This window comes from Alligator sinensis, unplaced genomic scaffold, assembly GCF_000455745.1.
Source record: "Alligator sinensis unplaced genomic scaffold, ASM45574v1 scaffold185_1, whole genome shotgun sequence".
NCBI lineage: Eukaryota > Metazoa > Chordata > Crocodylia > Alligatoridae > Alligator > Alligator sinensis.
This window is the reverse complement of record NW_005842649.1, coordinates 704690-729456: the sequence shown is the minus strand read 5'-3', so window position 1 is coordinate 729456 and position 24767 is coordinate 704690. Positions and strand designations below refer to the sequence as shown.

General features: G+C 36.5%; 1 protein-coding gene across 12 annotated transcripts in view; it reads right to left on the bottom strand.

The window, feature by feature from the left end:
• The window catches only part of NFIB (nuclear factor I B), a 257933-nt gene that overhangs the window by 25421 nt on the left and 207745 nt on the right, over window positions 1–24767 (bottom strand). For 5 of the 12 annotated variants that reach the window (XM_014524710.1, XM_014524709.2, XM_014524711.2 and 2 more), the window contains one exon: window positions 22817–23001. In XM_014524710.1, the coding sequence (XP_014380196.1) occupies window positions 22817–23001 (185 nt within the window). Of the gene's footprint in view, window positions 1–6898; window positions 6982–10541; window positions 10660–20410; window positions 20462–22816; window positions 23002–24767 lie in introns of those variants that run through there. The other 7 variants (XM_025215530.1, XM_025215531.1, XM_025215532.1 and 4 more) reach the window with 4 other exon arrangements.

Below are 24767 nucleotides of genomic sequence, written 5' to 3'. Positions count from 1 at the left end.
CCATCAGCTTGAATATTTTTCTATGTCTACACTAGATTCATAGTAACTAAAGTATTTGGGTTTTCAGGCAAATGAACTGAAGAAACAGTCCCAACCAAATGTTTACAAGCTTTCCAAAATATTGCTATGACAGGTTTTTCTTGTTAAAGTATGATCCAGACATGGAAATATGATCATGAGACACAGGAGAAAGACTATATCAGCAATCATTTAGGATGACACATATGAGTCTTTACCACTGTGAGCAAAGCATTCCCTACAAATTCTCTGAAAATAAAGCCTTTATGCCACACAAAACCATCTCCCAACATCACAAACAGTAGGGATAAGGCAAATTATCCTCAGGAGAAAAAGAAGTCCTTTCACTGGGCCAAATTCTAGGTTGCCAGGAACCACGTGTGCCCAAATCAGAGTAGGACAGCCTTAATGTGCCTACCTACTAATGGCCTTTGAGGCTTTGCAACTGCTCCCTAGGAAGAGGCACAGAACCTACAGAGAGGACTTGCTGCACTAGGGGTATTCCTCAAGTAGACCACGCAACTGCTTGGCAGTCCCATTATGCCAGTGCAAAGGGGCCACAGGCCACTGAACTGGACAGAGGGATGGACTGCATTTCAGGAGATCTGAGTTCAATTACCTCTGCCACAGGTCTGCTGGGTAACTATGGGCAAATCATAATTTTTCTTCTTCGTGCTTCTGTTTTCCCATTCATAAAAGGATGAAAATGATATCAACCTCCTTATATGTTTTGAAATCTATTAGTGCTAAAAGCTTGCTATTTTTATAATTATCTCTTCAATTTAAGTTGGACACCTTAGGAGCACAACTGCCTTGCAGTTTAGCTATGCAATGTCCATTGTCACAGCTACCAGCCTACTGTCTAGTATTTTAAATAATGCTAAGGGTTAATATTTTAGTTGGCTTTATATGTTCAAATTTTACCAGAGTTGCTAGCTGAGAATAATCTTCATTTCATGTCTCTTTGATTACTAGTAAAGGTAAATATACATTTGGAAAAGGGAGTGAGTAATAGGAGACCATGCTATGACTTTTGTTATTTGAGAAATGCCCATAAAGCTAAACATTTGCATACTGTCATTGTTTTGACTGAAACTTCCTTTAAATGTGTTTCCTTTCCAGCAAGCATATGTGAAAGGTGACCTCTTATCCATTTACATACCTCCCTGGCAGTCACATGACCAAGTTTTACGTCAAACTGTCAATTATGATAAGAGACACAATAAGAACAGCCTAAGTGTTGATAACCTGTTTCCTGACTTTACTGAGAAGCTATGTTTAAGAGTCCACTTGTATGCATCTCTCAGTCTTTTGCCTAAAGCAAAAGCAGTGTCTATCCAAAACATTTTAAAACCAGAAACTTTGCTTTCAGTGGTCATTTCAGTTTACAATTCCATGATAAATGATATGGAAAGACTTCCATTTTGGAAAAGCATAATGCAGTAATAAAGGATGCATCTGGAAAGAACAACTTCCTACTGAAGAAAAGGGCAGTCTTGTGTGTAGGAAATAATTAAATAAGAATAAAAAAGCTGCTTTCAGCTTTGTAGTTTCAAAATACATTAGAGGCCTAAAGTGTTTCTTCGTATCGTATACAATTAATACATGGAAAATATATATACATGACATTAATACATGTCAAAAATATATGAAAATTATGTACAATGTACAGCATACCCATAAAGCTCAAGGTCTAGTGGAATCCATGCAGTTGTATTAAATGATGCAAGGATTTGAGAGGTTCAACAGTTACTCAGTTATTGGTCCAATATTAGTTAGCATATACTAGCATGACAGGGTTGTACATTTTTAAAGGCTACTAGTATCACAAACCTATAGCTTCAATGCTAAAAATCATTTGGTTTTATTTGCTTGAATCAAAATGATTTCCTACTTGCTCTTTCTAAAAGCTCAAACCTGTATTAAAAGTTAAATAAGTATGGATGGCAACATTATGGCTGAGAGTAAGTTCACTATTTAGACAGGCAGTTTCAGTAGGAAGCTTATTAACTGTGAACCTTTTTGCCTTTTTGCTGTAATGAACACAAAAGCAACCTTTTCTTTTTCTTTGTTTTATGCAAGAAACCATTTGTTGCCATAAACCCAGAAGTAATACTGATCAGACACTAAGAATTCCTATAATTTAAAGATATGTAGTTTAAGAATGATCCAAATATAACAATATAAAATGAATCAGACTAAGGAAATGTTAGAAGGCAGGGCAGGTATGCACCTGTATATATTAGCTAAATAAGAGATATAGAGAGAGAGCAGAAGCTTTCATGAAGCCAAGTTCTTTTCATCAGATACTGTGAAATGACAGCATAGAACCGAGTATAAAGTGTTGTCAGAAACCCATAAGAACTCTGACCTAGAGACCATCAACACAAATTTTTGCAACTGCAGTCTTTTATAAATGATTGATTGCTGCATTATGATAATACAATCCCAAAACTGAAGACAAAATTAAACTTTGACACAACTTTATTGAGCTCAAAGATGTTAAGCCTGCTTATAGCAAGGCTGAATTTAACCCCATTATTCCAATTTTTGCTGCCCCCCACCCTGCAAATTTAGATGCAGAAATCCAAAGTCTGCTAAAACTCATATATAAGCAATATGTGCATGAGCTACAGGGTAAGAGAGAGAAAGAAGAGAGGCAGAAGTGCAACTGTACAACTGTGAAGACTACTCAACATTTCTCTTATGTGCTTCATTAAAGAATTTCTTAGCATGAATGCTTAGCATAGCACACCAAACAAAATTCATTAGTTCTTAAAGTCACAACAACTTTGAATAGTAAAGAACAAAGTCTCCTTAACCAAATACTATCTCTAAGATAATTTTTTAATTGTGACTAAAGAGATGTTTGATTAAGCAAAATCCCCCAAAACATGAAGCCATCACTACTAGTTAACAATTCTTGAATACTGACTAATGAATATTAAAGAATTAAGTAGTCATTAACCATTTGTAGCAGATATTTTAAAAGACTTGGAAATAAACTATTTTTTCCAACAAAACAGTAGGATGTTTATAGATGCCTTCAGTATATTTTACATGTGTGCACGCACGCGCGCGCGCACACACACAAACACACACACTTACTTATGTAGATGACTGTAGCTGTACCTAGTGGGAGGCCTGCTTTGTTACTTTGGATGTTCCAGTGCAGAAATACCTCAAATTTCAAGATATCACCAACAACCAGTAATCTCAAAAGAAAATGGACTGCATAAACTTGTAGCTCCTCATCATAGCCTTGTCTTTTTAACTATCAATGTAGCATGCTAAGTAACATGTGTAATAGCACATTTTCCACAGTAATTCAGATCAGTAACTGTAAATGCATTGCTCCCACAGGTGCTATATATATGCTATCTTTCAAAATTACATTTAATATTTCCCATCTAAATGCAAGTATTCCAGCAAGTTTGGGCTATAAATTGTTTTATTGGAAGTTTTACTGAACTGTCATTTTGTGAAAAGACTGTTTGTAAGTGAGAGTCAGAAACTATACATGCAGCTTAAATTTATGATTGTTACTATAATTTATATGGGCTACATTATGGTTCTTTTTTTTTTTTTTTTAAATCAGCAACAAAAAGGCACTCAACAATGCATGTCAATAATTCCCATAGCCTGAGAGAATAAATGTTTATAAAGCCCCCTCCATTGAAATAAAGAATGTACCTGTGACAATATTTATTTTTTAAAGGGTCAATGTATATTACAGGGTATATGGTGAATGTTTAAAAGACCTCTCTGGAACTAAAACCATTGGCTTTCTAATTTAGAATTTCTCTCAGCTAATATAAAATGATTGATTGCCTTTATTTCATGTACCCCTTGATTTTCCTTTTCATTCATCATGGGCTGCTTTAAACCAAATGCATTTAGAACCTGCCACAAGAAGAGTGGTCTCTTTTAAATTGTTGTAAAGTAATGAAAGGACATAGTAAATCAATCTCATTTCTGCTTTACCAAGTATAACCTTTACTTTACTAAAGTCATTTAGAAAATTCTGTTCTTTCTCGTTTCTGAATAATAAACATATATGGCATTGTAATCTTTGAAATCATTTCAGAATTTAAGGGGATGAAGGTAACAACTAATTAACTAGAAATCTGATTTATACTTGCTGTACTTATATATTCATAGTATCCCACTCCTAGAAAGCTTTGCTTGTTTTTATAGTACTTTCTTCCTCTAGTTCATTCAACGGTGCCTAATTAATTCCTGTATATGTATGTAAGAGCATGTGCACACACACATACATACCCCCATACCAACACACACTTCACGTAATTTAAAACTGAGTACAGACTACATGGCAGAGACAAACATATTAAACAATTTTGCACTTTACTATATGGCTTTTACTATGTACTTCTTGGATGTCAGCAAGTGCGGTAGTTAAATGAACAAAAATATACATACTCTAAAACACTCTAGAAAGTAGAATGGCTAATTTACATGGCATCACTGAATAAAAATAGATATACCAGTTCTGAAAGTTAGCATAAAATCTTCAATTTGCTATATATTTAAGATCTCCTTTTTTTTTAACCATCTGGCCACATGTTAATGGTACTGCCAACATTCTCCAAATTTATCCTGCGAATATGTTATAAAAACAAAAATATAAAGAAGATACATTACATTCACATTGCTTTTGCGCCCATATATACAAAGCACCTACTCAACATATAAATGATAAACTTTCTCAACAAGAAAATTAAGTTGGCTTCCAGTACCTCCTAGGGATGTGTAACTGTTTCTGTTACTCTTTGAATGTTCTTGAGAGTAAAAAATTTAGCATATTTAAAGAAAAATGAGATCTCTTTAAGATTAGTGATTAATTAAAATAAAATATATTTGTGTTTCTTCTGTAAATACCAAATCTACCTGAATGACAGAGATTTTTCACGACATAATATTTAAAATTTCACAACAAGAGTACTTAGAATCATAGAAAGTTAGGGTTGGAAGGGACCTCTGGAGGTCAGCTAGTCCAAACCCCTGTTCAAAGCAGTACCATCCCCAACTAGATCATCCCAGCCAAAACTATGTCAAGCCAGATTTTGAAAATCTCCAAGGATGGAGCTTCCACCACATTTCTGGGTGACCTGTTCCAGTGTTTTACTGCCCTTCTAGAGGGAAAATGCTTCCTAATATCTAACCTAAACTTCCCTTGCTGAAACCTGAAACCGTTGCTCCTTGTTCTGTCATCTGCCATGACTGAGAACAGTCTAGCTCCATCCTCTTTCAAACCCCCCTTCAGGTAGTTGAAGGCTGCTATTAAATCCCCTCTCAGTCTTCTCTTCTCTAGACTAAATAAGCCCAGTTCCCTCAGTCTTTCCTCATAAGTCACGTCTCCCAGCCCCCTCACCATTTTTGTTGCCCTTTGCTGGACTCGCTCCAATTTGTTCACAATATCCATGCAGTAGTTTTAAAAAGAGCAAGTTTTAAACCTATACATCTTGCCTATGTTTAAAAATAGAATGAACACATACTGTACATTTGTCAAATAGGAACATATTATAGTAATTATAACACATTTCATATTACAGCAATCTTAGAGAGGTGAAAAAAGCAGCATACCAGAAAATTTACTGAAAAACCAATAGTTGGTGAAAACCACTAATTGTTATTTGGTATTTTCATAACTGCATACAGATGTTTTCAGTTAGGTCTCACTGGTTTAAAAAAAACTGGCAAAACATCAACTATCTTGAATAAACTATCATCTTTATGATTTTCTCTGAACTCTGCATGTGGTGACCTTTAATATATACATACTGCCACCTTGGCCTCAGAGTGGGTAGGGATAGGGAGTTCCAGATGTAGCATAGTTTAGCTATGTCACAACAAACAAAGAACATAGAGGTTTTGCTGAAAATAAAACAGGCATGGGTACCAACTGTTGATAGGAACACAAGCCTGAGAAAAAATACAGTACAATAAATAATGAGAACTACTTAACAGCTCTTTTCTGCCTGCCATATTCAATTTTTTCCTTGTAACATTTTACATGCTGTTAATTTCAGACTCCTCTGCTGTTAAAAAGCTGGGAGCAGCATATACACAGATCATAAAATATACTAAAGTTCTAAAGTGTCTGCATTTATTTCTATTATGCAGTTACTAGCAATGCACAATTTCTGTATTTGCATGGCCTTGCTATTGACTGCAGCTAATTTATTTATAAACCACCATTAATCTCGACTGTATATTTTCACAGTTTGGGTAAACACTTCATTTGAATTAAATTTACAGCATTAATGAGATGTGAAATTTAAAATGCTACTTGAGACATAAATGATGTAAGAAACTAGAACAAAAACGTGTTTTTATCACATCTAAAATGGCAAACCAATTTAAATCTATTAAACTAGGAATGATGATGTGTTGCATTGAGAATTTAGTTTTATAACTCATCTTCTGGAACTAAAATGCAGAAATGTAGCTCAAACATCTGAAAAATATGAAATAGCTTTAGAATCATAATTTGTACAGTTTAATTTTGCTTATTTTTTATTGATTTAGAAATCAGTTTGCAGTTTTGCCCCATGAACACTCTATTCTTATTTTTAATATTAATTATAGGTTCTACTAGAAGTTCATCAAAAATAAAATAGTTGAAGGAAGCATTGTTAAAAGTTCCTTAAGATGGCACAAATCTAAGAAGCAAAGGCCTATGTCATGTTGAAGTTGGCTACAGAACTTTTGCTTTTGTTTGTATCATATCTAGTCTTCATACAATAAATACTGAAACCGTTAGGATCCCATTCTAATCCAAGATATCAGTGGCAGCATGTAGAAAGGTAAAATTGCAAAAGCTTGTTTATATCATTACACCTATGTGAAACTTGCCCACCTGTTGCTGGTGTAGGAAGGATGGGTCTCTTGGGCTTAGTCCCACATATCGATTGGCTTGGGATGTGCCTGAGGCTGTGTAGGCTGATTAAGGAAGAACAAAACAGATTGATAAAAATAGTGACCTATCATAACTGTTACCCTGTGCATGTACAGTACAGATATGAGAAATCCAGAGTTATGATTTGCAATGTATAGGAAGTGTCTGCCAAAAAAACACAGGGCCAATTGCAGTGGATGCACATGCACAACTCCTATCTACTTCAATGGAAGCTGCATATGTGAATTTGAGGTCAGAATTAGGTCAGAACAAAAATTATGGATTACATAATTTTACCAAGAACTAGAAGTAAAGGAATCTCTGTTTTAAAGTTCCATTATACTGCGAGCAAATCTCCAATGAAACCAATGCAATTGCAACTGAGTCAGAGAAAAATAATGATATATTCATTTCTGCTGATTGTTATAGTTGTAGTGAACATCACAAATTTATTTGGGAAAAATGTAATCCTTAAACTGTTGATCAAACAGTGAATTTGCTAATCTGGTATGAAATGAATCTTCACAGTCATCTGGAATGTGCAGTTTGATTAATAACAACATGAGAAAGGAGTTAACTTCTACTGTGCAGTTTAAGACTGAACATTCACTAGTTTACACCTCAGAAAACAACTTGCATTTAGGGACCAGTGCAATAAAAGCTCTGCCGCCTCTGTTGTGGAAGCTAAGAAAAATCTTAGTTTGGGGTACTGGGTGGCTCAGAGGATTGGTAATGGGATATGGAACCTTTCACCTGCAGGTCATCATTCAAATCTGACCTAGGTCAGTAATGACTGAAAGTCATTACCATCTAATGACTTCTGGTGGCCTATATGAAATGAGGTAGGTGGTCTCACTTCACTTCCCAGTGTGTAGACATCCACATTGCGACAATCATCATTACAAGAGGCACCTTTGCTTACAGACAAAACAGAGTTGCCAAAATTGAATGGACATAAAACTAAAGAGAGAGTAAAGAAGGTAGATGGAGTTTTTCACCCAGAAGACCTGAGGTATTAAATCATATAGCAAATGCAAATAAATGAAATGTTATCAAATTCTAAGGATTATTTGTTATATATGGCTTTTTAGAACACACACTTTTCACTGAGCAACTACTATAAAAATGGTTCAGATGTAGAGAAAAAAAGACTTTTAGACCATAGGGCTCCCACTTCACCAGTTAAAGAGAAAAGTTATATTTTTAGTTCTGAAAAATTCCATTGTTGCACCTTCAGAATAAAAAGCAGTTTAATCATTTGCCATTGTATGCTGAATTAGGTGGAAAGAAGCTAGACAGATATGCCATCGGTTATATTATCTCTAAGTAATATTTCTGGCGAATTATAAGCTAAAGATTATTTTCTCTCTTTTAATTTAATCATTTATTAGAAATAAAGTTGCAAAGATGCTGTAAAAACTATGAAGGCCAAATTCTCCCATGAAATGCATACTGGATGCCATGAGGCACTAATGGAAGGTGGAAGGTGTATTTTCAGCAGCATAATATGCTTTTTCTTCTTTTCCTCCTTACTGAAAATTTTTCATAAGCTCCCATTACTGACATGCATATTTAAAACATACAAATTTCTTGTAAATGTAATTTTTGTTTCCTCACTTGTGTACACATTTCACACATGGATTTTCATGTGTACATTTTTCATTATATGCATTAGTAGCAGAAAAGCTGTAGAAGCAAGAGGCTAATCACATAATGTTCAACATGGCACAAAAACCTCATTTCAAAGATCTTAGCTGGGATACTCAAAGGACTATAAAGGGATTAGGTATCCAAATTCCACTGAAATTCAATAAAAATGGTGTGCCTTATTCCTTTATGACTGTTTTTTTGTTGTTTTTCTTTTCTTTTTGGAACTCACAGCCTTTGCCCTTCAATAAAAGGGTAATTATTAGTGTACACATCAGGTTTGTTTTCATCTAAACAGACTAGCTGAATTAGGCTGCAATTTGAGCTAATAAGCATGCAAGCTTCTTACCACAGTTCTGATATCACACTGGATATCTCTTCCTCTCCTATGCTGGGCCTGGCCTCTCTTGAGCAGAACCAGACATGGTACCACTCTTTGTGAGTATCACCAATAGGAGTAAGAATGAAACTATCATTACCCAAAACCATATCTAAGCCCAGGTTTCCCTACCACCCTGAGGTGAAAGGTTAGATCATTATTTTTTTGGCTGCTGAGCATAGGAGAAACGGTGTAGAATCTGCACTACCAACTAGCAGAGAGGTGCCAATCCACTGCACTACCTAGTTCCCTATTTTGCTATTCCAAGATTATAGCTAAAATAGTTACACAAATCTATCAATATAACTACCAGTTTATAATGAGACAATGGCCTTTGCTTAAATTGACTGCTATGGACACAATTCCCTCTTCATAATAAATAGTCATACCATTTCCCCTAGATATACAGCTCACTCATAATCATTTGAATCTTTATTTCATTTTCCAAAATAAGGAAATATCTAAATACCGAAAAAACACATTTTACAGGCTTGATTAATGGTTATCCAATGTCTAAGACCACAACCCAAATTTAGAAATTGAATTCAACTTCAATTTAAATGCAAGTGACCCTAAAAAAATTTAGTTTTTCATTCTGATTTAGTTTTTTTTTTCTCTTCCTCCTCTTGGTTTGATTAGGCTTAAGCAGAGAATGAGCTCTAACTTCCCTCTGAAAGACAAAAATTTCAGCTTAGAAATGTTCTTCTAAATTGTCTGATTGGGTTTATTTTCTAATGGTTTTTTTCACCATTCTAATAAATGTTACTAATGTTGAACCTTTAAAGACCTAAATGTTAGTGACAATATTTACCTAGCCTTGCTAACATAAGTGCAGGAACGAGATAAAAATTAACCCCTTGAATATCACTGTACATGAAATTATTGTCCAAAAAAAGTCAAATGGCACCGATGTGTACTTTGTACACACATACATGGTTGCAATTCCATTGAAGTTAATAGGATAAATAATATGGGATCCAGAATGTTGCACAAAGTGCATTAAACTTTCAAGGCATTGAAAAAACTGCCATTAAGCTGCCAGCCTTTGCTGTATCAATTACAATGAATTAAAATCGCCTTTTTCTGTATGCCAAATATTTTGATTTTAGCTAGCAATAACACAACCTATGTAAATATGCAATTATCATAGCTCTGATTCAGTATGCTTTGTAACAAGGCTTGATTTCTGTAGGAAAGCTGATTGAGGAGCAATTTTCCAATCTTATTTTGGAATCCAGGTATGAGTGATTTGAAAACCTTGTCATGTGACTGTGCTTCTCAATGTTATTACAATGTCCACCTTAGATGAACAACCATATTTCATTCTCTATTAGGTGGTGCTCAAAGAAATATGCTTTTCCCATTAGATTCTGGTTGTCATGTCTCACACAAATTTATGCAACATGATATATTTTACTGGAATTTGAGGAGGAAAAGCTTTGTGGTCGGATCTGATCTCAGTATAAATGATGAGCATCCACTTGGTCAAATAGTAGGAAAAGGCGCCTTTTTTGGCCTTAATTTGAAATCATATTGAATCTTTGATGGACATTTTTTGTTTCCTAGAGAAATACTTACTGGTTGCTGTAGGTGAAGATGCCTCACCTTCAGTGGATGTAGTGATGGGTTTAGTATCTGTCATGGTCAGGGTCACAGGTCGCACCGCACTGTGATGGGCTTGACCACTGCTGTTAGGCTACAAAACAAAACCAAAAGAATGCCTTGTAAAATATATACATTGTGTTTAAGAAATCTACCTACCTATCTTAGGATTTTCTAGAATGCCCATCACCATAGCATCTACACGCTAGAGTATGAAATTCTAATAAACTAATAATTCTAGATATGCTATTCTTAGTGGGCAGCATATTCATTAAGTATATAGGTACTATATGTATAAATTACAGTAATTTTCTGCCAAGCTCTAGTCCTATCTGGATGTGATTTTCATCAGTTTATTTTATGATAATAGCGCTGTTCCTGCAGAAATACTGAAGTGACCAAAACACATGTCCTGAGGCACTTAATATGAACACAAATTAACTCTGCCAAAGCTATATTCACAAGGGACAGGACCCTGGCTGCCTTGGGACATACATACAGAATATGTACATATACATATGTACATATTGTACATATATGTACAATGTATGGGACATACATACAGAATATGTACATATACATCCACATAGAATACACGTGTTGGAAGTCTGACCAATAATTACCAAAGAAGGGTATGTAGGGGAGGACTATGGAGGATTAATGAAAGAGCCTAAACTGTCATCATGCCCCAGAATGTCCTTTTCACAGAAAGTGGGAACTCTATATTTCAGGAATGAAGTAACCTGGCCACCTCTTTTTAAATGTAGGCTTGGAAAATTTGTACAATCCTACATTTACGGGGAAGATAATCAGTTGATTTAAAATATTCTACAATTTAATGATGAAGACCACCACCAAAAATGATACATTGGTGACCAAGGAGGAAAAGTAGGTTACTTCTTAAAGCATAACCATATATACTCACACTATAAAGAATCCAGTTCAATAAGATCTAGCTACTATGGAATTTATTCTTCCAGCATCATATATGGATGTTTACATACCACATGCATCAATATTCATGGTTATGCTCATGTAAGGGGTCTCATTTATTAAATAAGAAAAAGTTATATTAAAAAGTTGTAAAATAAAAAGGCAATATCAAAACTCAGTAACGAAAGATTTTTCCATCTTTTTCCCTGAATTTGCTCCATATAATTTTTTTATTGTATCAAACTTCCAGTGAGTGGACTATCTTTTCTTTCCAAAACTATTCATTCAGCCCTTACAACTTTAAAGGTACGGGTAGCATGGTATTAATGCATGCAAGAAAATACAAAGAGGATATATGAAAGCATGGTATAAAACTACTCAGTTAATATTTGAATGGCAACATTATTCACAAGAAGTGAAGTCATGAATGAATTATATTGTCTTTAAACAAGGGTTCAAATAAAACCTGTATCTTACATCATACCTTTTGCGCATTCTGTTAATGCCAAATATTTACAAAAAACTATCTATGACTACTTTAGTTGTGTTTTAGATCATTGTATTTTCATGGGTACTACTTTTAATACCTCTTAGCTGCAAAGCTAGATTTCTTAGATACTCAAAACTGGCCTTGAGAGGACAAAATGTTGTAATACAATTTCAGAAATCTCTATGAGCTATTTAAAATAGCTTTCCTATTCCTAATGTATTCAAGTCCAAGGTATTGCAGGACTGGAAGAAAGCATTGTAACCTACTGTGAAATCACAGTTTAGAAACCATTTCTGGCTCCAGTATTTTGCAATATACCAGACTTACAATGGCCAAATGCTGAACAGTACAATTTTAAAGGAAAAATTCACAACTGCGGGGAAGCAAAAACAATTATCTGGCAGAATTACGGACAGATGATAAAGTAAATTTATCCCTAATCTCTATAAACAAATATTTCCCATTAATATGTATATGTTTTGAAATATCTTTTTTAAGATGAAACCAGTTACTGCTAGTACAATAATAAACTGTATATGAGCCACACAGTCAGGCTGGTAGACAGGACTAGTTGTTTTCATTGCTCATTGGATGGAGTTAATAATCTGTAGGGACACAGTTATCCTTTAGCTCTGAGTGTCTGTTATATACTGAACCATCAAAAACAAGCCACTGAAGATTTGCTTGCTAAAATGCATAACATTTATTAAACACTAAGAAAGAAGATTCCAAGGTATTTATAGATTAAAACAGTCAGTGTCATCAGCTTCCAAAAGGAGCTCTGTCTCCAAGCCAGACTCAAATTAATTAAATGGACACAGCTGGAGTCCAGTACAATTTGCAACAATGTATCACCTTTTACGGTTCCCTAGTGATACTGGTCAACAGGAATGCAACAGCTCATATGGACTCCCAGCTTAGTCCTTGTGCATATGGTCCAAGAAAATGAACCCTTTCCTTTCTGAATTAAGCAATATGCAATGCATGTGTTTCATAACCAAATCATAACAAGTATAATTTTATCTGAGTGATGCATAAAATTTTGCATAATATGCATCAGCCCACATTCATCATTAATAGTAGGTGAAAATCTGGCTCCAGGAAGTCAGTTGGAGTTTCCTCACTGACTTCAGTGGGGCGAGTGATACTGTAAGCATCTTTTTCTTACGTGCAGATACAAGATATAACACTAAACCAACAACCTTTACATGTTCCTCTTCTCTCATTTCTGTGATCTCCAGCACTTCTTCCCTTGCTGTTTAAAGAATTATCTGCTTCAATATTTATGTAGGAGTTGTAAAACAGAAAATGTTTTAAAATGATTAATGCAAATATTACTCAGATAAAACTGTGTGTGTTAGTGTTTGGCAACAAATCTAATTAAAAAAATTACTATACCATGCTCAGTGACACCTCTAAATGTGACAATTGATCCTTTTACTTAATTAAAGCTTTTATATTTAAATTTTGGATCATCTCCGGTCACAAGTAAGCACATGCCTATATAGGTTTTATTTATGTTGTTGTACTTTAATAATGTCTCCATTTTTTCAGGTGGAAATCTGTATGGAACAAATAATTTTCATAAAACTTCAATGATTTTGCTAGGGGCAAAAAACAGCCTTTCAATAGAAATTTGTCACTACATCAGTTTGGAAAAGATATGACTGCATTTTCAAATACTGTTTAAATATAAACTGCATTTCCTCATGACGTTAAAATAAAATGCCATTCAGAATGAGTAGTTTCTCACAATATGACCATTCCTGTCTTTTCTTCCATGCTGTGATCTACAGTGGAACAATTAACAAAGTTGATGTTTAAGTTGTCATAAGTAGGCTGGATCCTAAAATAATTCTAAAATAAATGGAACTGTTTATAATGATTTCAAAGCAATTGTTTTACCTGGAGATATATTGATAACAGTGCACACTGGTTTGCACTGAGTTCACCTTATTAAGGTCATCTTAACAATCACAAAACATGTGACTTTTAAATTACATTTTAGCTCTTGGAGCGCAGGTCTGCAATCATCACAGAAAAGACACTGGCCACCAAAGCTGTTACAAATCAATCACTAAGCTATTACTTCTAGCACCTTGAGTTTGTATAGCTTTTCTTTCTCAGAGGGTTAAAATTTGTCCTCTCAGGTCCCTGAGGTGGTGGGATGCACAGAGCTTTTTGGCACAGATCACCATCATCAGTTCTAAATGCAGCCAAAACTTAATCATCAATTACATATTTAACTTTCTAATTCTGCTACCCCCTCGGTCCCCCTCCACTTCCCGCCATTTACAAGAGTTCTGGCTCTATTTTGAAAACCTGCATTTATTGGGAGTTCATCTATTTGGGTAATGTTATCCAATGACTTATCATGTGTATCATTCAAAATAGTCATTCTGCACCATTTAATATACATATAGATTCTTCCTGGTTTTTCTTAGGTTCCTTTCCAGGTACCAAAGCAACCTTCTGCAATTGTAGAAAATATCTCCAAAAAGAGATTCTTAAAATCATACATGTGAAAAATCCACTGCTAGTTGTTGACTGGAATTATGAAACAGTCTTTTTAGACAACTTATACCTAATACCACAGGAATAAATTAGAGCCCATCTGACATAGAGGCTGCTGACAGTGCCCTAAAAGTAAATTCAGATTTTCCGAATCTTGAACACCTGATCATATATATATATGTATGATATAAAACTAAGATAACACTTAAAAATGAGATAACTCATTTTTAATTTTTATCTTACTTTTATATCATATCCAAAATTTAAACAGATTTTTTTTTATTTATGAAGCCTATATGTGTATTATATATCCTAAGAATTTCCAAAAGTCAGGATTTATGCTTGTTGTAAGCATAGTCATTTTAATGACAGAGTATTAATCTGTAGTCAATGTCAAACTTCTCTCACACATACAGAAACTCACAGCTTTTTCCAAATCCTAATATAATATAATATAATATTATATAATATAATATAATATAATATCTTCATAAGCATAGTTCGGGTTTTACTTGTAGCGGTTGTTTATGTTTTCCTCTGCTCTCTCAGCTTCATGAATCAAAAGGGACTGGCCTTTTTATTTCACATTCATTTTTGATAAATAGTTACACCTGTACCAAGTAGGGCGATACAACCAGAAAAAGTCCGATCAGCTCAATCAGCATGACTGTCTTTTCAGTTTAAATCATGTAATATACTTCCTTAAGCAATTACATCATTGGAATTATAACAGAAAAGAAGCTTCTTGATTAAGCCAGGCTAGAATACTACTAATTCTGTAAAATTCTTGAGTATAGTTACTTTGGATGTGCTTTCAGTTATTTACAATTCCATATAAACAATATGATGCAAGGATATCTGGAAACAAACATGTAATCTTTGTTTTCATTTGCATCCTAAACAAAAGTTTTCAACAGAAATTATCTGGTTTTCAAACATGTTGCTTCGCTACCTCTTTACTGAGTCCAAAAACCAAGCAGCAGATCAAACCAAGCAAACACTATCACATGGATTCATCAGGTTTTGAAACATGTGACTGGTTAAGCAACCCATTCCTTAGGGGAACCAGTTCTAAGGTAACTGTCTTTTTCACTGAGCAGATTCACATGCTATGGTGATGGGCACCAATACAAAACCCTTGCATAGAAATATTTTCAAACCTCTTGTTTGAATTCCATCTGCTGATAAACTTGAGACAGATCCAGTTTTGTGAACTTTTGTTTCCCTGTTTGCCACACAAAAGATCCTTTCTTAAAAACTGGATATTAGCCACATCCATCTAGGACTACACAGTTACTTTATATTCTCTGTCAATAGGCCATGCCATTTTGCTTTGGAACATGCACAATGGGTGTTGCCTATTCTAAAAATCTACAGGTGAAAGGAAGTACCTTTGTATTTCTGCATTCTCTTTTATGTAATATAGCACAGGCCTAGCCTTGCAAAATGTAAGTGATTTTTTTCAGGCAGGCTTCCCTAATGTTTTGCTTTGTCACCACCTCTTGTTCAATGTATATGACAGCACACTGGCCAATGATGAGAGGATATAGCCTGCAATGCCATCAATCTGTAGAAAATATTGAGCCACAAGTCTCAATTTCATCAGAATCAGATAAAAGCATTGTCCTATATTCAAGAGCAACTAAGGATGTGTATAGTCCCCATTTGCTATGGGAGCCTCAGGGATATCAGTATGAAACATGCAGTTTTCCATCTGTGCCTGGTAACAGTGGGTGCCAATCATTTTGGCGGTTTTCCAATCCCCTTCCCCTGCCTAATCCACTGCTCTGCTTTCTGTTCCCTGTCCTATCTGCCCTGTCCTGCCTATGCCCTCCTTGATCTCTCCTGTGCCACACACACAGGCAGCCTCTGTGGTAATACATGCACAACTACTTTTCTTTAATATGGGTCTCACTTCTATCATCCATGCCTCTGTTTTTCTCATACTGTATTACTGAAATGCATTCAACATGGGCCTCACCTAGAGATCGCACACGGTAGCTTCAGGTGGCGTGGCATGCAGCTGCCTGCCTGGTTGAAGGAGTTAGCTTCAGAAGACATGTTATTGCCAGTTCTTAGCCGACAGCATGATCTCTCTATGCCTTTCTGAGAGCAATTCAGGTGTTGACTTTGATCTATGAAGGCTTGAGCTTTGTCTATCTAAGATAGTACCTCTCTCTCAGGACACTGCTGTGATAGTTGTGATCAGCTGCAGAAGTTCAGCTAATTGTGCTCAGATGTAAATGTCATGTTGCCAATACAAAATACTCAAAGTGAATACATCTCAACTCAAGCACATTTTTACCAGCAGTCTGACAAACCCAGATGGCTGATATTTAGGATATAGAGCAATAGGCACACCTTTCCCCCTCTCTCATTTTCCTCCAGATATTTGCCAGGAGGACTGGAGATATGTGCATTAATAATGCACAGGAAAAGACATCTCTTTGTTTAAAAGATGGGGTAAATGTATGCATACCCAAGAGACTGTAATTGGAGGCATTTCATAAGCTAAAAAAGAAAGGGAAAAACACCTTAAAATTTCAATTACATCTTTTAATCCTTTGTCCCTAAACCCCTAATACAACAGTACTCTATTTCTGTCTCAAGATTAGAAGAAAAATATTATATTAACTTTTTTAATCTTCAGCAATGTTTTGTGCAAAGAAAGACTGTAAATGGCCAAGAAGTTTTAAAACTCTTAACTGTCAATAAAGAAGGCAGTAGCTACATCAAGGACATCCATTTGAACACATTTTTCTTTTGTTGATTTATTCTACAACAATGCTCCTTGGAAAAAATAGGAAATCCTTTAATTAGTCAACACAGAGCCTAACAAGATCCCATTCTTGCTGATAAATGTTTGCCGTTGTGTACTGAAGAATCACAAAGCACCTGAATGTAGTTCCTTAACAATATGCCAATCTTTCATTAAGTGAAGAAAGAATATTACAAGCAATTGAGAGAGGGAAAACAGGCAGCCTCACTGGTTTCCAGTGAGGCTTCTCTAGCTCAGAAATCACTGTCATCAGACAAAATCAAAGCTGTTAAATAAATGCAGTTGCAAACTAGCACAAATTGCAAGATTGCATCATGGCATACAGTTCCCAAGAACTATTAGTCAGAAAGTTGACAGCACCTCACATGGACTCCATTTCAGATCAAGCCTAAAGCTTTAATTTTAACAGAAACATCTGAAAACGGTTACTTGGGATGATGGAAACCCTCTTTCTGAGTTCTTAGTATGTGATTATAGTATAACATACAAATTAAACTTTACTATTTGTAAATAATGCCCCTCATAATCCAGAGCCTAAGTGCTACTAAACACTTTAGTGCATTAGGGCTGTGCGAAATTTTGGCAGTTGTTCCGTTTCAGAGGTGTTTTGGCCTGTTTCGGTGCCTAAAACACCGAATCCGAAACGAAAAGTAAGGCTCTGAAACATCTCTGAAATGAAACGAAACCATCCAAAACATTTCGGAATGTTTTGGAGGTGCTCCTCAGGAATAGTCCGGCACAGCCCTGTAGCCCTCCTTGTAAAGTGCCAGGAGGATGGGGCTAGGTAGGAGATGGGGCCGGGCAGCCATAGGGAGCTGCCCCGCAGCTCCCCCTGCTGGGGCAGAGGCAGGCACAGCCAGAGGAGCCGCGGGAGAAGCCCCCATGGCTCCCCTGCCTTTCTCCAACCCCCGCCTGGCCCCAGCCTGCCAGCACTTAAAAAAAAAATTTTTAAAAAGCCCCGCATTCACCGGCTGCAGCAGTGGCGACCAGGGCATCTGAGGGCTCATGACAGAGCCCCCCACGCAGCACGGGGCAGCAGGGGGCAGTTGGGATCACCCCCCAAGATGGCACCCGTGCGGCAGCTGCCCCATGGCGTGGGTGCAGTGCGGCTCGGCAGGGCACCTCACACTGTCTGGGAGCTGGGGCTGCTGAGGCTGAGCGGTGTTGGGCTCCGACTGACTGCTGGAGCCCCAGCTCCTAGACAGCACGCGGAGCCCTGCCGAGCTGTGCTGCGCCTGCGCCATGCAACAGCCGCCGCATGGGTGCCAAGCTGGGGGGGCTCTGTCACGAGCACCAAGAGGCCCCAATCGCCACTGCTACAGCTGGTGAGTACAGAGCTTTCCCCCCCACCCCCCAAGTGCCGGGAGGCCGGGGCCGGGCAGGGTAGCCATGGGGGATCCTCCTGTGGCTCCTCACACCTAGTGAGAAGCAAGCACAGCTGGAGAAGCCACAGGAGAACCTGCATTTGCGCAGCTGTGCTTGCCTCTCCCCAGCCGACCCAAATCTCCAAACCAGCGTTGAAATTCCACAACAGATTTGGCCGAATTGAAGTGGAACAGTAAGCCAAAACACCGAAAAAAATCACTGTCCTCCAAAACGACCAAATCCGAAACCAAAATGTAACAGCCATTTTGCACAGCCCTACTGTGCATTATTCATACACAGGAAAGGACACCTTTTTGTTTCCTCTTTGCACAGTTTTCTCAATGCTGGGGCTTCAGCTGTTGTCCTCTTTTCCAGAAGAGGTCATCCCCTGCCTCTACTGATGCCATAATGTTCTTTGAAAGCATTTCCTTTGACTCTTTTCTTCGCTGCTATTTATTTTGTTTGCTTATCCCTTTTTTTTGCTTCTCTTCATGATAATTTGAGAATCATTCCCCCTTCCTGGGGTTGGGATACTTGACTGGAATTTAGTGAATTTGCCTCGGGCAGGTTGTTTTCTTCTGCTTGATGATTTAGTCACGTTAAGTAGATGTTTAAGTTTTATTTTAATGCTTTCATTTTAATCTTAATGGCATTTAGGATTATTTACATATAGTAACTATATTAAATATAATGTATATACATATACATGTGTGTGTACACGTGTGTTGAAATTTTCAAAACAATGTAGAGGAATGGATAATCCAGTGATGTAACTTTTGGAAGGAAATCAGCATCCAAACTCCTTAAGCAGCTTTGAAAATCTCAGCCATACTATAAGTAGATTAGGTACAGGTGAGCCGGTTATTTTTTGGAGAAACTATAGTGGTAGAAGATCAACCCTGCACTAAGCAACTACTATCAGCCTTTACTACTGAGGAACTAGCAACCTGTCATGATACCCACACATACACACACACACACACGCAGTAACACATGCCTGTACATAATGCCAAGGAAACTGAAAAGTTAATTGACTCATCATAAGATATTTAACTCAATATTGAATGGGGATACCTTCAAGTCACCAGTTGGATACAGATTTCTGTCTGTATAGTATATTTATTTATTATTCATGCTCCAGTCAGAGCAGTGATGAAAAAAAATATCACTTAAATACAGGAGCAATGGCTCTCTTTTGTTTACATTTGTTGGTTGTTGCATTATTTTTCACTGCAGCTAAATGGCCTGTTTGAACTTTGGCTGTTCATCATGCATAATCTGGCGTATTTAACATTATGTCAAGAAAATTGCCACTGTGGAAACCTATGGGAGCTCTATATCTTTAAATGAATTTTACTAAAATATTCCACTGAATAGCACGACTGTCTCACTATAATCGGTGCAGCAGTAATGTAATTAATCTCAAAATTGCTGTGGGGAGTACAAGGCATCTCAGTTGCTTGTCGTAACAATCTAAATTAGTGTATTACTGAAAGATGTTGGGGAGGAACGGTTCATTTTAGGTAAATGCTGTCAGGGTATCCATTCTTTCTATTTCTAAAGCTGAAATTAAGACTATCATCCTAGTTCTCCTTTGAAATCCAAATGAATATGTTTTGAGGTGGGGAAGTATAATTAAATTTGATGTGGTATTCCTACTGATGCAGTTTCGCATTTTATAATAATTAAATTTGTTTGAATAAAAATTCATGTTTTATTTAGAAAAGAAAAACTGGTTTGGCTCAAAGCATGCCATTGTATCAGAACAATTCCCTTTTGTCACTGAAACTTCACAGACGGCTGCTGCTTCTTCTCCTAAGAAAGAAAATTATTCTTGCTATTTTACAGTTTTATACAGCCTCATCCCACAGTTGCTGTGCACAAGACAAGTTTAGATTGTGCATGCACATCCTCTAGTGTACCACATATCTGATATCAATAATAATAGTGACTAATAATAATAAATTGCAAAGAACCACTGGAGTAGAAGATTGGAATACAATAATGCTGTTTCACTCTGCCCCCATTCCCCAGAAACTAAATCGAACATCAAATAAAATGAAAAACATTCCCCTAATATTAAGGTTATGAAAGGTGACAAAAGTAGTAAATCAAACCCAATTTGGCCTGTTATTCCCTAGTGTGTCACAAAGCAAGAAGAGAAAATGTCTTCAGCTTGCTGCTAGTCCAAAAGCTTCAGCAGAATAAAACTTCTCTTTTAAGGTTAGTAGGTTAACCTTTTATATGTGGTATTAGAAAGGAGCTGATTCTTCTTAGGAAAGGGCTGATGGAACTCCTCCCGCTCAATACATGTGCTTCACAGTATTAAAACCACAAGAGAGCACATTCATCAACTACTGAAGAGAGAGTGAGATACTTCACTTAGTACATTATAGGTTACCTTGATAATCTGAAACCAAACAGGGAACGCTATAGAGAGATTATCACTTAATCTGCCATTTTAACATATATAAGCAATTGAAATGCAAGTAAAACAAGGACAGAATAATTAAAGAAGTACATACCACTAACGGCCTGATTTTAATTTGCATAACTTTTCCCTTAATACTGCCTAATTAAGACATCAGTTTTAAAAAAAATCCAATACAACGCTAAGATTTTCCGCACTGAATTACCGTTAAGGACTTTTAATGGATGTCTTAATTAGACTTTGTTATTCATGGAAATTTTGCACAAATTAAAATCAGGTCCTGTGTGCACTGTTCCCAGCTGAGTCTCAGCAAAAAATGTTATATGGGACAAAGATTTTTAATCCATGCACTGACAGAAATTTGTCATCTAAAACTGACATACTCCAACTCCACTGTTTGGTTTAATTTGCATTAATGTTCTAACCAATACAAATCACATTATTTGGATGATTTCCTTCCAAGGAAGATGCAAGTTTATAAACCAATATTTTCTTTAAATATGCAATATGCAGCTGTATCAGAATGCTAGCCAATGGGGCCCAATAACCACAGTAATTTTTTGAACAGCCCACAGGGAGCCTTATCTGTTATTCAACATAGATACTTTGATTCCATCCCAAATTCTCTCACTGCAGTGCCTGAAATATATGCAAAGGGCTAAATATTTATCAGAACAATCTCTGCCTGTTTATCTCAGTTGATAAAACAAGATTTATGACTAATTTGGGGGGGGGGAGGGTAATTCAGTGGGCTATGCTGTCATTTCAGTGCACGCTCTTGAATCTCCCCTAAAAACATATCATAACATGAGCAACAAGGCTTTACAGGAACATTTCAGACAAGGCAGCAAAGCCAGAAACCAGACCAAGCAATGAGGATTACATTACATTGACTAGAATACTGGAAGTATTCCAAGTATTGACAGACCAAGGCTCAACTACAGTTTTTCCTATAGCACAAATCACATGTTAATGCTATGGGTTGTTTGTATCATGAAAAAGCACTCTTGCACACAGTCCTTTACAAATTACTACTCTAATGGAAACCACATTAACTTTCCACATCAAACTTCCCAGATTTGAGTCAATATATCTGCCAGAAAATACAACTCCTGTTACATGCTCTTTACAAAAAGGGAAAAAACAAGTCTTTGGTTCTGTGTCACACTCATTACTGAAGTGTTTTTGCGACTGTATGAACTGTCAAGAATCAATGTAACATTGCAAGTATTACCTTGCCAGAGTTGATTTTATCTTAATACTTGGTCTATAAATATACCTGTATAGTCTTTTGTGTATATGCATTTACATTTGCTCCTCCCTAAAGCAAGCACGTCATTTGTGTTTCACCACATGAATCAGAGGTGCAAATTACTGTAACTTTTCTCACAACTGAGCTATCTACCAATCCTGCAGCCCTGCTGTACACACAGAACTCCCATTCAAGAATTTTGTGTGCCAGAGGACTGAAGAATTTGCACCTCTTCTCCTAGTGCAACTGGATCATTCAACACAAGTATTCCTCTTAGGCTCCACAAAGAAAGAGCAAGTGGATATGATTAATCTGTTCCTGCAAGCAAGCCTCTGTATCCAATCAAATTTAATTTTAAAAAAATCACTTATGTCTGAAGTTCCAACTTGTTCTGGTATCAGACCTAATGAGCTGATCAGCTCTGCATACCCTGATGGGTACATACTCCTCATAGGATTTCTTTTCATATTGTTTATTTTTACAGTACCTGGCTAGTCTGAGGACTGGACGGGTCATAAGAAGGTACATAATTCTTCAGAGTATCCTGAGGATTCAGGTGGGGAGGATATCTGATTGTTGGATGAGAGAAGTAGCTAGACGGGGCAGGAGGGAGAATAGCCTGGGCTGGAAATGGCAATGGTGAAGGCGGAGGAGGAGTTCTGGTTGAGATGACTGGAGAAGATAAAATAAAATGAAAAATATTTAGTGTCTTTTATCATTTACTGCGCACCTTTTCACCTCTGTATCACAGCAAGAAAATAAAACTCAGTCATGAATTAGCATTATGCATTTCTTATTCACAATAACTTTAAATAACAACCTTTTATTCCCTTCCCAACAGCACTCCAGGGAATGATAGCACTGTTATTCCAAATCATAAAGGCTTTTATTTAGTTGTTCATAGATTACACTATTGCTCAATTTAAATTTTCTTTAAATGAAACTACACTATCCCAGCAAGGAACATTATTTCAGTTAAAACATTCTTCACCTTACAAGCCTAGCTGAATAAAACACATACATAAATAAAGAAGTAAAACCCAGATTTTTATACACAGCAATGCAACTGTGGTAGACAAAGTCACTGAGTCCTAGGAGACAGCCAGTGATTCCTCACTGCATTGTACTATACCTGTCTCATGTGGGGACAGGGGGCAATAATTACTAAGCAATATTGTCATGAATAATTAGCTGACCATTGTGGAAATGCTAATGAATGTTCAACTTCAGGGCCTGGGAAACCATTCCACCCAATGAAAATATCTCAGGCAAACAAAAAGGGATCTATCCTATACATATTTCTCTTTGCATTCTCTTTCTTCCCAGCCCCCACAAACACACACTTCTCTATCTATAGACTATATGTAATGTCTAAACAACCAGCAATGTTTTCACAATGAAAGGAATGTACAGAATGTCCTGTTACTGAGTTATCAAGCCAGGAGTGAAAGTTGTTACATTATTCCAATGTATAATAATCCACATTCCACTCTTATTTCACATCTACAGGACACTTATTCTGTGCTTTATTAAAAGGAAAATATTGAGTAAGATGAAAATGAGGAAAAAAAGGCTTGTATTCTCCTTTTGATTAAAAGACGGGTATAAAATGAAATCTGTTTAAGGTATTTTACAAAGTTCTTTCTGCTTGCTCTTAGGACAGACGTCGCTGCCTATACTACTAAATAACATCCAAAATTGTGGCAGAACCAGAACCATCTTAACTCTGCATTAACCCTGCCTTTAAAACTCCCCTAGTTTTATTTTTGTTTAATTGTTTAAAAAGTCATTTAATTTGAATCTATTTGGCAGGTCTGAGCAGGAACTTACTAAAAGTTAACCCTATAATAGAGAGGCAACATTATGGTTCAAAAGCCATTTGTTTTGAAACCCTTATGAATCCAAGACCCCAGTTACTGAGCTCAAATTTTCAAATGAGGCTGGCTACATGAGGATACCTAAACCTGGTATCTATCTGGGTGTCCAATTACACACCCAACGTTGAAAACGTGGCTTAGGTTTATTGGACTTAACCCTGTTTCGCTTCCATTTTTCAGCCCAAGATAGGCCTTTTAACAATCTTTTCATAAGTCATAAGGCTGGATGTCTACCTAGTGAGAACACAAAAAAATTGCATTAGTGGTTATCTGCCCACTCTATGAATTTATGCCTTGCAAAAGCAATTCAGTCTGCATGATAACGATGGGGCAATAACTGAAAACAACTGCCTAATGCTCTTCTGATGCCCATTATCTTTTTCCTGTAAAGAGAAGCATGGCAGTCTCATTTTTTAGTCTTATGTCTTCACTGGGCTGTATCTACCCATCATTTCTTCTTCCACTGCTCCTCTTCCCTACTGTTGGCTGGCTTCACTCTAGATCTTTTTTTCCCTTCCCTTGTCTTGACCTCCTGTATCTTCCCACCACGGGCCTTTCTTT